The 13,801-nt window shown below is 36.2% G+C and overlaps 1 protein-coding gene across 45 annotated transcripts in view; it reads left to right on the forward strand.

Moving 5' to 3' along the window:
- LOC139970443 (1-phosphatidylinositol 4,5-bisphosphate phosphodiesterase beta-1-like) overlaps positions 1-11,330 on the forward strand; it is a 152,393-nt gene extending 141,063 nt beyond the window's left edge. For all 45 annotated transcript variants that reach the window (XM_071976106.1, XM_071976113.1, XM_071976112.1 and 42 more), the window contains 5 exons: positions 568-743; positions 1,514-1,609; positions 2,951-3,008; positions 3,826-3,912; positions 5,550-11,330. In XM_071976106.1, the coding sequence (XP_071832207.1) occupies positions 568-743; positions 1,514-1,609; positions 2,951-3,008; positions 3,826-3,912; positions 5,550-6,020 (888 nt within the window). In that variant the 3' untranslated portion in view covers positions 6,021-11,330. The remainder of the gene's footprint in view (positions 1-567; positions 744-1,513; positions 1,610-2,950; positions 3,009-3,825; positions 3,913-5,549) is intronic.
- Positions 11,331-13,801: the final 2,471 nt, after the last annotated feature.

Raw genomic sequence — 13,801 nt, forward strand, 5'->3', positions numbered from 1 at the left:
AAAATATTTATATAAAAAACCTTGCTTAAAACTAACAATAGTCTTTGGAAAACTTTCATCAGCTTCAAAATCAAACATTCATCACTAATAACTGAATATTGGTTGTCAGTATTAACAAAATGTGCTTATTATGTAGTAGACTGCTTGACAAGTGGGAACTTGAGGTGCCCTATCACTATTGCTATTCACACTCTGACCAATGCCAACCCCATCCAACAACAATCCTAGTAAAACTTCAATGTAATATTTAAACTGTCCACAAATTTAAAGATATCTACCTTGCTATGAATTTTCTCATAATTCTTCCAAACCAAAGACCACACAAGTCAGGTGTGAAATTAGATCACAAATTAAACAACTCTTGATGGAGTACTTTACCTTGTGTCATATTTAGCGAATGCAATTACTCTTCTTTGTTGATCCTGCAAGGAATTTTCGCGACGTGTAATAGGAAGGGTTCCATCTTTTTTTGTTATTGAGGTGGTGGGGAGGGATTGGGGATGGGTACGGGGTTTTTCCTTTTTACGTTCATGTTCTTTACCCATCTCATGCATCTCATCTTCACAGATATTGAAGAAGCAGGTACACCATGAGGATATTCTCATTGAACTTTATCGCAAGCACTACGAAGAAGAGAAACAGCTCCGTTTTGTTCATGCCAACCAACGCTATGAGCTGGAACAGCTGCTGATGGAGAAGGTCCATAGCAAGCAGCTCAAGGCCCTCGACAAACAGCAAAAGAAGTGAGCAGTCAAAATGCTTTTCTTCATCTATTTCAAACTTTCAAACCAAAAAATGCATATTTATTTTATTCTCTCATTTGTTTTTTACCGTTTGGCTATTTTTTGGCTGTTTTAGATTTATTATATTATGATTAAGTTTTTTGGAGAATAAATTACTTCTTAAGTTGTAGGCTATTTGTGTCTATGCGGTAACCTTTGAAGAATAACTTTCAAAGGCGCAAAATTAATTTGATAGGTTGCAGACTTGTTTTCAGTGAAGGCATATTTCTGACACCTTTAATTTTTGGAAAATTTTTACCATTAAACATCTGGGGGCGATATCAGTTAAAGTGGTGGGACTATATACGAAGTCTATCACAGACCATTAGGTCAATTGCTCAGATAAAACACAAAACTTGTATGAAACTAAATAGAGTTTTATGGCCTGTAATACTATCTTTACAATGCATTGTAAATTTTCCAAGGACAAATGGTGTTGCCTGTCATCCAAATGGTGCTTTGTAGTATATATGAAGAGTTATTGTGAATATACCTACAATGGATTAACATTTACATTTAGGTCTACACCGAGGAATCCATGTCATCTTCAATTTAAACCTTCCAAAAATATATCAGAGGTTTATGTGTTTTTTTTATTGTTTTTTTAATTGATTTACTATGTGATCAGATTTATTGTAATTTAACTAGATACTAAATTCATTTTACAAATGATACATTAGACTTGGAGAAGCTGCTGACCAATGACATTTCTTTATATTTGACAATGACAGGGAGGAGGGCGACCTGAGAAAGATGATGGAGAAACATAACCTGGATCAGAGGAGGAACATTTCCAGTGCAAATGGAGATCATCATGAAATTCAAAGGTGAGTAGATGACAAACCGTATTAGAGCCAACTGTGATTGTTCTCATCTCCCTCCACCCTGCATATTGAGTAGTCAGAAAAGTATCATCAAGTGTCATTTGCTGATGTGTTAACTACCAAAAGGAGTTCATTGAAGTGTGTGGAAATACTGTTTAATCAACACATAGTAACCAAAACGAGTTGATTGTACTATGTTGGAATACTGCTAAATTAACACACAGTAACCAAAACAAGTTCATTTTACTATGTTGGAATACTGTTAAACCAACACACAGTAACCGAAACAAGTTCATTGTACTCTGTGGGAGTACTATTAAACCAGCACACAGTAACCAAAACGAGCTCATTTTACTATATTGGAATACTGTTAAACCAACACACAGTAACAGAAACAAGTTCATTGTACTCTGTGGGAGTATTGTTAAACCAACACACAGTAACCGAAACAAGATCATTTTACTATATTGGAATACTGTTAAACCAGCACACAGTAACCGAAACAAGTTAATTGTACTGTGTGGGAGTATTGTTAAACCAACACACAGTAACCGAAACAAGTTCATTTTACTATATTGGAATACTGTTAAACCAGCACACAGTAACCGAAACAAGTTAATTGTACTGTGTGGGAGTATTGTTAAACCAACACACAGTAACCGAAACGAGTTCATTGTACTATGGTGGAATACTGTTAAACCAACACTCAGTAACCGAAACAAGTTCATTTTACTATATTGGAATACTGTTAAACCAGCACACAGTAACCGAAACAAGTTCATTGTACTGTGTGGGAGTATTGTTAAACCAACACACAGTAACCGAAACGAGTCCATTTTACTATGTTGGAATACTATTAAACCAACACACAGTAACCGAAACGAGTTAATTGTACTGTGTGGGAGTATTGTTAAACCAACACACAGTAACCGAAACGAGTCCATTTTACTATGTTGGAATACTGTTAAACCAACATACAGCAACCGAAACGAGTTAATTGTACTGTGTGGGAGTATTGTTAAACCAACACACAGTAACCAATACGAGTTGATTGTACTATGGTGGAATACTGTTAAATTAACACACAGTAACCAAAACGAGTTCATTTTACTATGTTGGAATACAAACCAACACACAGTAACCGAAACGAGTTGATTGTACTATGGTGGAATACTGTTAAACCAACACTCAGTAACCAAAACGAGATCATTGTACTATGTTGGAATACTGCTCAACAAACACACAGTTACTTGATCTAATGACCTAGTGAGACACAAAACGATATATAAATTTCTCTTTCCGTATAAATCATTCCCTCAATCTTGTTTGATGTCATGTCCTCAGAGTGCGAGATGAGGCAAAGAAGAAGCATATCGGTCAAACAGTGCAGTTCACAAAAGAGGTGAGAAATATTTGTCTTCTGTTTATTTTTTCTTTATTTTGTTTTCCTTCATTAATCTGTCATACTATTTTGCTTTTCTTAGAATCACCTCTTTCTCTAGCTGAAATGCTTAGAATCTGAGATGAATTGTTGGTGCTTTCATATAAAGTGTAACACCTGCAAATGTTGATTTATACTGACTATAAACATATGAGTATAAATATCTGTAGCTTTGTTGCTGAGTTAGAGCGAAATTGCCCGGAGGTGTTTACAGGCCGTCCAAGTTTAACTACTTGGCTCATTTGTCATCAATTTGCAATTCCAATTAAATGAGCTTGATGTAGTGCGGTGACCTAGATATCAGTTCCAATAGCTCATCGGTCTTCATTTTAATACCAGCGTGGGCCTCAGTGCTGGCAATTCAACTGTGCCTATACCCCTACAACTGAATCATAAAGGCATCGCAATTGTTTCTCAGACCTAAACTTTACGGCCATACATATTTTAGATGGTAATTTATTCAAATATATTCATAAGAGGCAAAGAGATGTTTAAGGCTTGAGGGTTGATGCTTTTCATTTGGGGATGTAAGTTTGTGTTCCATATGAGGTGGAGGCACATGTTTTGTCCTATATCTTGTTTCTTTAACCCACGGCTGTAAATTCTCCACCAAAAATATCTCTGTTTTAATTTTTTTGCACTGTTCATTTATCATACCAACCATATCTGTTTCCATGGTTTCCAAGTTTGGGTTCCCTGCATTTATTCCATCAAACCTATATCTTTAATTCATTTGAATATCCAGGAGGCTTTTGATGTCCTTTTGTTTTAATTCCAGTTGAGAATGCGACACGTGGATAAAAAGGATGAATTGCAGAAGAAGATGATTGAACTGCAGGAGCTGTTGTCCACAGATTGTGACAAGGTAAACTCTTATTTCTGGTTTGCTGTTAAATGCTGTGTTGTTGTAGTCAAGTACTTTCATCTGAGTACTTCCAAGTACTTGAGGCTTTGAGTACAAATGTCGGAGTAGTGCATCTTAGGTTCCATGTACCGAGTAACACTGTCCGAGTACAGCCCTTTATAATCCAAGTAATTTTTCATCAGAGCACTTTTCAAGTAGTTTTGGTCCATTAACTATACAAGAACCTTATACCTATAACTGCTACAACCTTATATATGTCAGAAATGATTCTTGATCTTTGTACATTCATCATCTTTATTCTAACATTGTATTATACTAGACAACATGTGTGATACTGCTGCTGGGATAGAGACGTGTATAGTATTAATAGAATAGGATGCAGCTTTTTGTTGTAATGTCAGTTTTACATAACTAGTTCTCATAAAGTACTCCAAGTACTTTAAATCGAGTACTAGTACAAGTACTTTGACATGCCAGTCAGAGAACTGAATGGCGAGGGCAAGTACTCTAGCATCCTAGTAGTTTTCATGGAGTGTGGGTACTAGTAGAGCACTACAACAATGGCTATATGATGAAGAACTACAGCACTGGTTATATGATACCTAGTTACTAGTGAAAGCAGGCAGGTTTGTTGGAATTGTACGGTCTTGCATGCACAGACCTTTCTTGAAATAGGACATTGAATTTTTTTTTTTTTTTAATTGTTTTTTACACTTTTCTCTGTATGTGTATGGCACTTGATAACATGAGTGTCCTACTTTCATTTATTAAAGGAAATGTCATAAATTGTGAACTACTTTCATTTATTCGTCGTTGCTCACATACAATAAGTGATCCTGCTGACAATTTTGTATGCGATGAAAGTCACAGAATGTAATCATCCAGCCATTGGTTATTTAACGTTCCGTAGAAGAAGAAGAAAAAACTGTGGCTGCATGGTTTAATTAACTTAAAGACTAACTTCCAACAATTCCATTCAGTTGGATTCCTATGATAAAACAACTTGCACAAGTACACAGTTACACTAATACATTCCGACCACCCAGCAGCAGATGCACAATAGTTTATACCAATGCAATGTCTACAAGTATTTTCTGTGACCTCCCCCCCCCCTCCCCTCTCCCCCTTGAAAAAATTGCAGTATTATGTCAATGTTAGCCCTTTCCAATGTTATGAAAACACCAACAGTATGTAACATAGGTTTGGATATGTACAGATGTTATGGAGGTGTTCTGGGCTAGGCTAATGCTAGCAATAAAATATTGTTTAGGAAGCAATGGATATTCTCAAATCAGTTAATACCTGTTCTAAAATGCCACATATCTTGTACTCAGGTTTTATTTGCATGGCTGGATGCTTTGTTTTTGTCTAAATGAGTTGAGGGGGTTTTTGTGTTATGTAAGCAGAAGTTATCAGAACATTTTAACTTGCATTTGGATATTAGCTTTACCCTTTGTGTTGGTTTCAGCAGTGAACGAAATTATGAAACTTTAATAGGGAGTTATAATTGAACATAGGTTTCATTTGTACATTTCTTAATCTTTTCAAATATAAACCTGATGAAATTTGCATTTCTTCATTTCTAAAGCATGTGGTAACATCCTCTAATCTACTTGAAATATTTGTATTTCTTACAGTTCGTTGAAAAACTGGAGAAAGAGTTTGATGACAGATTTGAAAAACTTGTACAAGAAAGGCGATACCAGAGATTAGTTTCCAATGGCAATGGAACGGCGCATGAAGAGAATGCACAACCCGTCACCAAGGACCAAAGTAAAGATACAAATGGGGTGAAGGATGATCCTGGTAAAGGTAACGTCGGAGAACCTAGCAAAGATGGCGAGACCATCCATGCAGTGGTCCACGCCGGTCCACAGAGTCCCACCAAAGAGGCCAACACTCTACCTTCTAAAGGTGGTGCAAGCTCTCCGTCAAAGTCCTCATCAGGTAGCCCATCGAAGATTATCAAAGAGAACGGTGAGGGGTGCAAGAGAGTAAACGGTATCAACCCGGAGGACGGATCCAGCGATACATTGATACAGTGCAGTGAAGGTGATGCACAGAAAGAAAGCCAAATGGCCGGCCCTAACACAGGTCGTCAGATGTGATTGGTCTGAAATCAATATCAAAGAAATACTGCCATTGTTGTCGACATGGCCTTGTGTCATTGCTAAAGTAGCAGTTGACATAAATTGCAAGTTACAAGATGGGTTTGTGTTTTATTTATTTGGGGGTGGGGTGGGGGGGATAGGTGTTGGGTGCTGCTTGGCTGTTGGGCATTGTAAGAAGAATAGTTCAATGTGGTCATTTTGTAGTCAGCATCTTTGTCCACAATCTCAACTCTAATTAGTTTCATACATACAGTAGGTTACTAATCACAAGTGTACTCTGGCTGCATGAAGCTGCCACCTCCCATCAAGGTTCTGATAATGGAATTAACTTGTCACTCTACTATATAAATAGATGCTAGTCTCTTATTTTTGTAGAAACGTGTAAATTGACTAAGGTCGCTGCCATTCGAAATAGTTTTGAGAAATAAAAATTATCGTGATATTTAGAAGTTGAGAGAAGTTGTTGCCGCTGTATTCCATTCCAGTGACTCCATAAGATTTGTTAAAGTTTAAGAGTGCTGCTTATAATAATAATAAATCACTCTGAAGAAAAAAACATGGAAGAAAACCAACCATGAATCTGTGGCTGAACAGACATGGTTTAATTGTGCAAAGAAGTCTATAAAGACCAGCAGAGCACCACTTCTTGATTAACCTGATGCTTGAAATTGTGGTACTAGCCAGCAGATTGCTGAAAACACGAAATAGATTCAATCATAGTGGTTATCTATATCAGTATTGTACAGCAGTTATTGCTGGGACATTCTGGGCAACGTACCATAGCAATGGCTTGATTCCTCATAATTATTTGTAGTACTCTTCAACATTTCCCTGAGAAAAAGTAAAATTGTAATGTCACATGACCTCTGTCCTGAATCTGTTTGAATCAGTTGTTGTTATCTTGAGAAGAGTGAAAGACAAAAGCCCTCTGGATATTAATTAGTGTCTGAAACTAACGACTCGTGTGAATCAATTACCGGTCAGCGACGTGACTGATTGGACACTATTGTCGAGTCCATGGAGATACACTAAGCATGTTAAAGACTGAAGGGTACTGGATGATAGATGGTAAGTGTTTAATGTCACACACACTACCATCTCTTGGTGCTCAATATAGTATTTAGTTTTCCCTTTTCTCTTCTCTTCTGTGGATAATTTGATGGGAGTATTTTCCTTCATCAATTGTGAATTCATTATGTAGTGGGTAAGAAATTGTTCACTATATAAATAGAAGTGATATGATGGTATCCTAAACTACAAAATGATCTTGTAGCTATGCTATGATTTCAAGTTGCTGTTTCAGTAATATATCAGATGTAAACATCTAAAAAGGTTGGTCGCTCTTTATACACATTCGTAGTATATATTACTGACAAGATGGTCAGTTTGTCTCTGCGGTTTAAACCGGATATTGGCTATAGAATAAAGAACCATACAGACAGGAGACTTACGAGAACACTAACCTTTTATGTTGGTCTTGGTCCAGTTAAACCCCCCCCCCCACCGCATTCACTCTGTACTCCTTCCCCACATGAAGAACCCACCTCGTGAAAGGGTAGCCAGCACTGGTTAATTATTTACCGTGAGTATTAGTCGAGAATGACGTCGATGTTGTTGTGTATTGAGAGGTCGGTGTGTTTTCAGCAAGGCCTGGATATATGTTATGGGATTGGGTGAATGGATTGTGCCTTGCCTCGATATGTATATAAATAAAAGATCACTTTGCAAATATTTACATAGATTATATACGTAGGACAAAAATGCGACACATTTGTACAGTCTATATCAATTCTATGGTTAATTTGGCTTTGTAAATTTCTGAATTTTTTTCTATATTACAACAATAACAACAGCACGGTGATCATGTGGAATATTACAAAAGATGTGTTTATTAGAAAACTCAGTATACTATATGTGCAGATAAATAACTTTATATAAAAACCACAAGAAAGTGGGTTCATTATGGATATTATCATTATTAACAATATTATTATTATTATTACTACTACTATTATTATCTATAAAATCATAATTATTATTATTCTGCATACTCTGGAGATTGACGGCAGAAATTTTTTCTTTTTTTCATTTTACTGGTACTACTTTGTTCAACATATTTTTTCAAAATATTGTGTTATTGCTTTCTGTTTATTAACTAAAGTTTCCCTCTTGGTCTGAAAAGGTGATGGCATCTGTTATGATTTGTTTGATTTTCAATATAAATGCAACCTTTGCTTTTTAAGAAACGTATCGGTGAGTTTAAAAATTTGGTTACGAAAAAAATGTGCGAGACGCACAGAGGTTGATGACGGCTTATTGCAATGTGTGCTTTTTAATTTGTGTTTATTATATTCACAATATAATTCCCCTTTTTTTTATTTTCCTTTTTTCTTTTCTTTTTTTGTGGTAATCAATGGCTTAAAAAGTAAATATGGTACTCTTGGTTTTTTGTGTATATAGTGGGCAAAAAGATGATACTGACATATTTTCTAACAACTAAGCAAAACTCTTGGTAACTTGGTAAAGTTGTAGGCCACTGAACTGTTGACCTATGACCTAGTTTGTACTATATCCTCTACAAGAACATTGGGAACGTGGCCAGTCTAGCATTCCTCTCATTTTCTCCAGTACTAATCTTTCATTCTTGGCTTCTTTTTCTTAAGTATCGTCAAATTTGTCGATGATACTTTTTGCTGTATTTTTTTCTTTTCTGTTTCCAAGTTCTCAAGTTTGACAATTGTTTTAGCAGTGACAGTAAGATATAAACAGTTGTATCCATGGGGAGATTTCCATAGAATGTTGGTTGTAGAATGATATAAGCTAGTGGATGCAACTTATAAATCACTTAAAATACAACCGAATATTGTTTTTAAGTGATTTTAGGATCACATCAAAATTGACCTGTAAAGGAAATCATTTGAGATGGTAGTTTTAAGCCTTTAAGGTCTCAGTCACCACCTGACAGATATGTAGTGCAACTTTTATAAAGAAATAAAAGAATTATTCCATGTTGAAGCCAGTTGTCACTCACTCGTATAAGTATTTAGGAGCATCTCTTTGAAGCATTAGGAGAAACTACAAAATAATCTATACCCAAATATTGTCAGCAAATCATTCTTTGAGTTTTTATCTCAGAATCCCCTTATGGTAACAATATACCAGATCTCTCAACGCTATTATGTTTAGGCAATCTCACGCTCTCCCGCTTTTATGGTCTGATCTCCCACCAGAATTGGAATCGGAAATGGGCCATGCATATGGTTTACATGGTATTTACTTGCTTTTATAGGAACGTATAGGAAAGTCTGCTTGGTTTTTTTGGCTGAATATATTGTTATTAAATGCAATATGCCCTTGGCTTTTTGTAACGCTTTTGTTAGCGCAACGATTACTTTTACTTAGCTTATATTATTGCAAAAGTGATGTGTGAAAAATAACAAAATGTATTTATGTTAATTTTTATAGCACTATATTGTTTTAGTTGGAATTCCGCTCAATTCTCCCTATTTTTTCGCCCTAATCTCCCGATTGTTTGAGAAGGAACATTTGAAATCTTCATAGCTTGGTAAAAGCTTGGTGAAAGGTCTGATATGGAAGGGAAAAAAAATTGTCAATGTAATGATGGATAAAGAAGTTTGACATAGTGAGGGCATACTACATTAAAATCTCTCACCATATGTGGTGGAGATGATGGTTAGCCTATAGTGTCTCCCTCCACAAATCCACACCATTATGGCTCTAGGGATTATGGCCTACTTACAAGTGCAATAACATTGGCTATGATTATTCATTGGTTCTAGACATTCATAGGCTATTGTATTGACAAATATAAATACTATTGTATTGACAAACGATGAATCCATATAACTATTATACAGTATTCATATGTGCAGCGGTCGTGGCAAGATAAACTTGAACTTTCCCTTGTTGTAGATCCTTTAGGAATTATTTAGAACCATATGGTACCATAATGTCAAGACTCTTAACACAGCAAGACTTAATCCATTGGTTTCTCCAACGATACGTGACCAGCTGTCTTGGATATTTCTTCCAATGAAACATGCTTCTGGTTGTAATGTCAGCTGACCCATTACAGCATCCGTTTATTAATTATTCAACTGAGAAATTCATAGCTTTTAAGAGTTGAAACTGGTATAACTATACTACTACATTACAGAGTATTTAGTCAGAGTTTGATTTCCTTATTTATTTTTTATGTTTTTCCCCCCGATCAGGAACAAAACAGGGATGTTTATGCATACGGCAGGTGTAGCTATCAGAATGGTTCAGTTTTTATTTATGTATGTAACCTTTGGTGTAGGAGTATTTATTATCAGTCAGGACCTGAAAACGGTTGTTTGGATAGACTTGTCATCGGGATTCGGTTGGTTGGTAATATTACTCTTCATACCAGTATAGTCATCCCTCTTTCACACAGAATTGCATATATGTAATGATAATTATAGAATATCATTTTAATTCTTATTTATAGCTTTTATTTCACCTGTTCCCCTTCCTGTCTTTTTCTTGCAATCATAGGAACTCTTGCACCATATTTCATACCCCTGAATGAATTGCTGTGCGGTAGCAGTGTACTACCAGCTGCAGCATTTGTAGCTCTGTATAGACCTTTCCAACATCCCTCCCCACCCCCCTCCCCAATCCTAACCCCCACTGTAAGCCAAATGCTGCTGTCTAGCAACTATCAAATAAGTTTGAACATTCAGTATTGTGAGCAGATAATTACCATCAACTATTCCCTTGTAAAACAAGACAAGGTAAATGGATAATCCCTCCCACCCTTATCATATCCAATGTATTTCCACACCCCTCCCCCCCCCCTCAATGTCGTGGCAATCCTAATAATGATAAGCCTGCTTTGCTTACCCATATACCCATATGATCACATAGCTTATTCACCAGCAGTTAATGCAAATCTCTTCACCCTGTCAATACTTTTTTTTTTCTTGCCATACTTATTGTGTGGTACTGAAACCTTTGAACTATGACTCCTATTAATGTTGTTAATTTCACATGAAAACAGTATCAATTATGACTATGATTTATGCACACTACCCCTTCTCCCGTTCTTCTTTGTTTAAATTTTTCTTTAATTTGCTTTGGTATTTATCATGTAAGGCTCAATAGTGGTTTCTGTTAACATGCTAGGTTGTATAGTATATTACCTGCTGATGCTGCTGTATCTTGCTTTCTTTGTTTGCACTTTATACAAAAGGTGGTATTTTGTTTCACATACATAGAGGGCAGCATTTTCCATAAGACACTAAATAAACGGGATCCATTCCATGCATATTGACTTTGTATTTTATTGTTTGGTGTTATTTCTTGAGCGATTCACCGAGATGATATCTTACAGGTGACTGTAAACAACAGCACTAGGGTGATAAGGTACACAAACAAGATTATCAATGGCTTCTGTGCCTGGAAGGTAAGATGTGGTATAAAGGGAAATTTACTGCCAAGATAGAGGTGTTGTTAATTATTGTTATGTAAATAAAGCTAGCATTTAGAAAAGTGACACCAGTCAACTCAATTAGATGAGTTCCAATCCCACTGATTACACCATGCAGTCTGGTCAAATGGCAGTTACAGTGGTAGGTTGTTAGTTCAAGCTTCTTTCATAGTGCAGGATCTGTCCGTGGTTTTTCTTTTTACAATTGTTCAAAGTCAAATATACCCAAAGTGAACCACAAATGTTTGTGAATGCGCAAGTGACGTGTGATCGTGAAACTATTGTGTTTTCTGCGCATGCCACCAGACTGCTTCTTGACGTCACAAACTAACCGCCTACTTTCTTGGTAGTCGGTATAACTCTGGTTTGAGGACACCTGCATACAGATATTGCGTTGTAATTGCGCGCCATGGAACATTCCGAGGATTCTTGACGTATGTTACACCTGTTATACCTCTAAATATTTGCCTTTTCAGTTTATCAAATGTTGGTTTCCAAACGAAAGCGAAATGAAAATCTTAATTACCAAACGGATATAATATATAATTAGAACATAGAGGACTGGCTTAAATTTATTGAGCTTCGGTGCTATACGTATAGCAGCAAATTTTTAAAGTATTCGTCATCAATAATAGCCATAAGGTTATTATCGTTACGTAATTGGACCAATCTCAAAATCATGACAACAACGGTATATTTCAGCAAACATGTTGACAACTTCAGAATCGTTGCTACATCCATATGGTCTCAAGCCAGTGAGTGTGTAATTACAACTCTCTAGGACTAATTGAGAACCAGCAATTCAATTAGCAAACACACCAGGGAAATGAAATGTTGCTACATTGGTAACGTAAGCTTATATGGTAGTTTCCACCAGCAATCTGGAAAAGAAGTGACAGACATCGATACATTGCGAAAGTCCAAAAAATGAAGGTCACTTTACAAGGTTAGAGTAATGATAGAGGAGAAAGCTGAAGGATTCGTCTACGCATGATCAAATGGTTTTCTCAGAAAACCACTGTTTATATACGAAACGAGGCTCGATCGGGTTGCTTATCTGGAAGTCTTGCATAATATCCAAGGCTGAAGAGATGCTTCGAGTAATTATTTATACGGTTCCCTTTTTTCTTTCTTTTTTCTTTAGAAAGAAAGGAACTGTTATACTGAACCTACATATCTGTATAAGGTGCAGTGCAGAATATACACAGGAGCACTCGTACACGATGTACTGTCATTAAACTATAGCACGCTATCATGGAAAAGTTTCTTGAGATTACGTAATCGACCTGCCTTGGGCGTAAAATGACCTCTTTCTACCAATTAGTCTGCAACGCCTGCCACATATTTTTCATATATGAGGGTCTTGTATAATTAACTACACTGTAGACATGAACATATTTCAACACAGTGTTTAATACACAAAGAGCCTAATGGTGTTAAGAAGCTATGCATGCTAATTGTAGCGCCTGAGGTCGATTTACGACCGCGGCAGGTCGATTACGTAATCACAAAACTTGCCTAGCTATAACGTGCTATAGTTGGAGCCAATGAAGCAGATCTTTAAGGTGGCAATTAAATATAAGCGAATGGTTAGACCTATAGTGGACGAGAAATTACTCATAAAATCGTTCTAACGGAGCGATGCAATATTAAATCAAATCGTGTAAAACGACTGCGAATGGACTTGCGTATCACGTGAACGTTTGCGTATCGACTGGGAAATACCAGGGAGTTGCAATAGTGCAAATATTTCATGAGTTGAAAGATGGAATGTTCCATTCAACGAGGCGCAGCCGAGTTGAATGGAACAAATTACATCTTTCAACGAACACCATTCATTATTTGTTTTATACAACATATTATATTAAGATCGGTAAAATGCACTCATGCAACAGATTGTTTTGAACAGACAGGTTTCTCTGCTCTCTTACCATTGAAAAAAATGCTACCAAAAAAGTATAACCCATGGTTCTATTTCATAGAATGGAATAGAGCGGATTTTGCATGCAATCAACGACCAATTGACCAATCAAATGACCAGAATACAATTAGGTGTTGTATAAACATAACTCTTTCTTCTCAATTTATAGATATGCTGATCCTCAGTGATAGAATGATAAGTTGAAAATATTGATAACTGGCTACCTTCATATTAGTGGTTACCTGTATAGTGATTGTGGATTACCTTCGGATTAGTGGTTACCGATAAAATGGTTACTGATTATCTTCAGATTAGTGGTAACCAATAGAATTATAAACTGATTACTTTTAGATTAGTGGTTTCATATATATCGATGGTTGATTA

The sequence above is a fragment of the Apostichopus japonicus genome, chromosome 8 (assembly GCF_037975245.1).
Source record: "Apostichopus japonicus isolate 1M-3 chromosome 8, ASM3797524v1, whole genome shotgun sequence".
NCBI lineage: Eukaryota > Metazoa > Echinodermata > Holothuroidea > Aspidochirotida > Stichopodidae > Apostichopus > Apostichopus japonicus.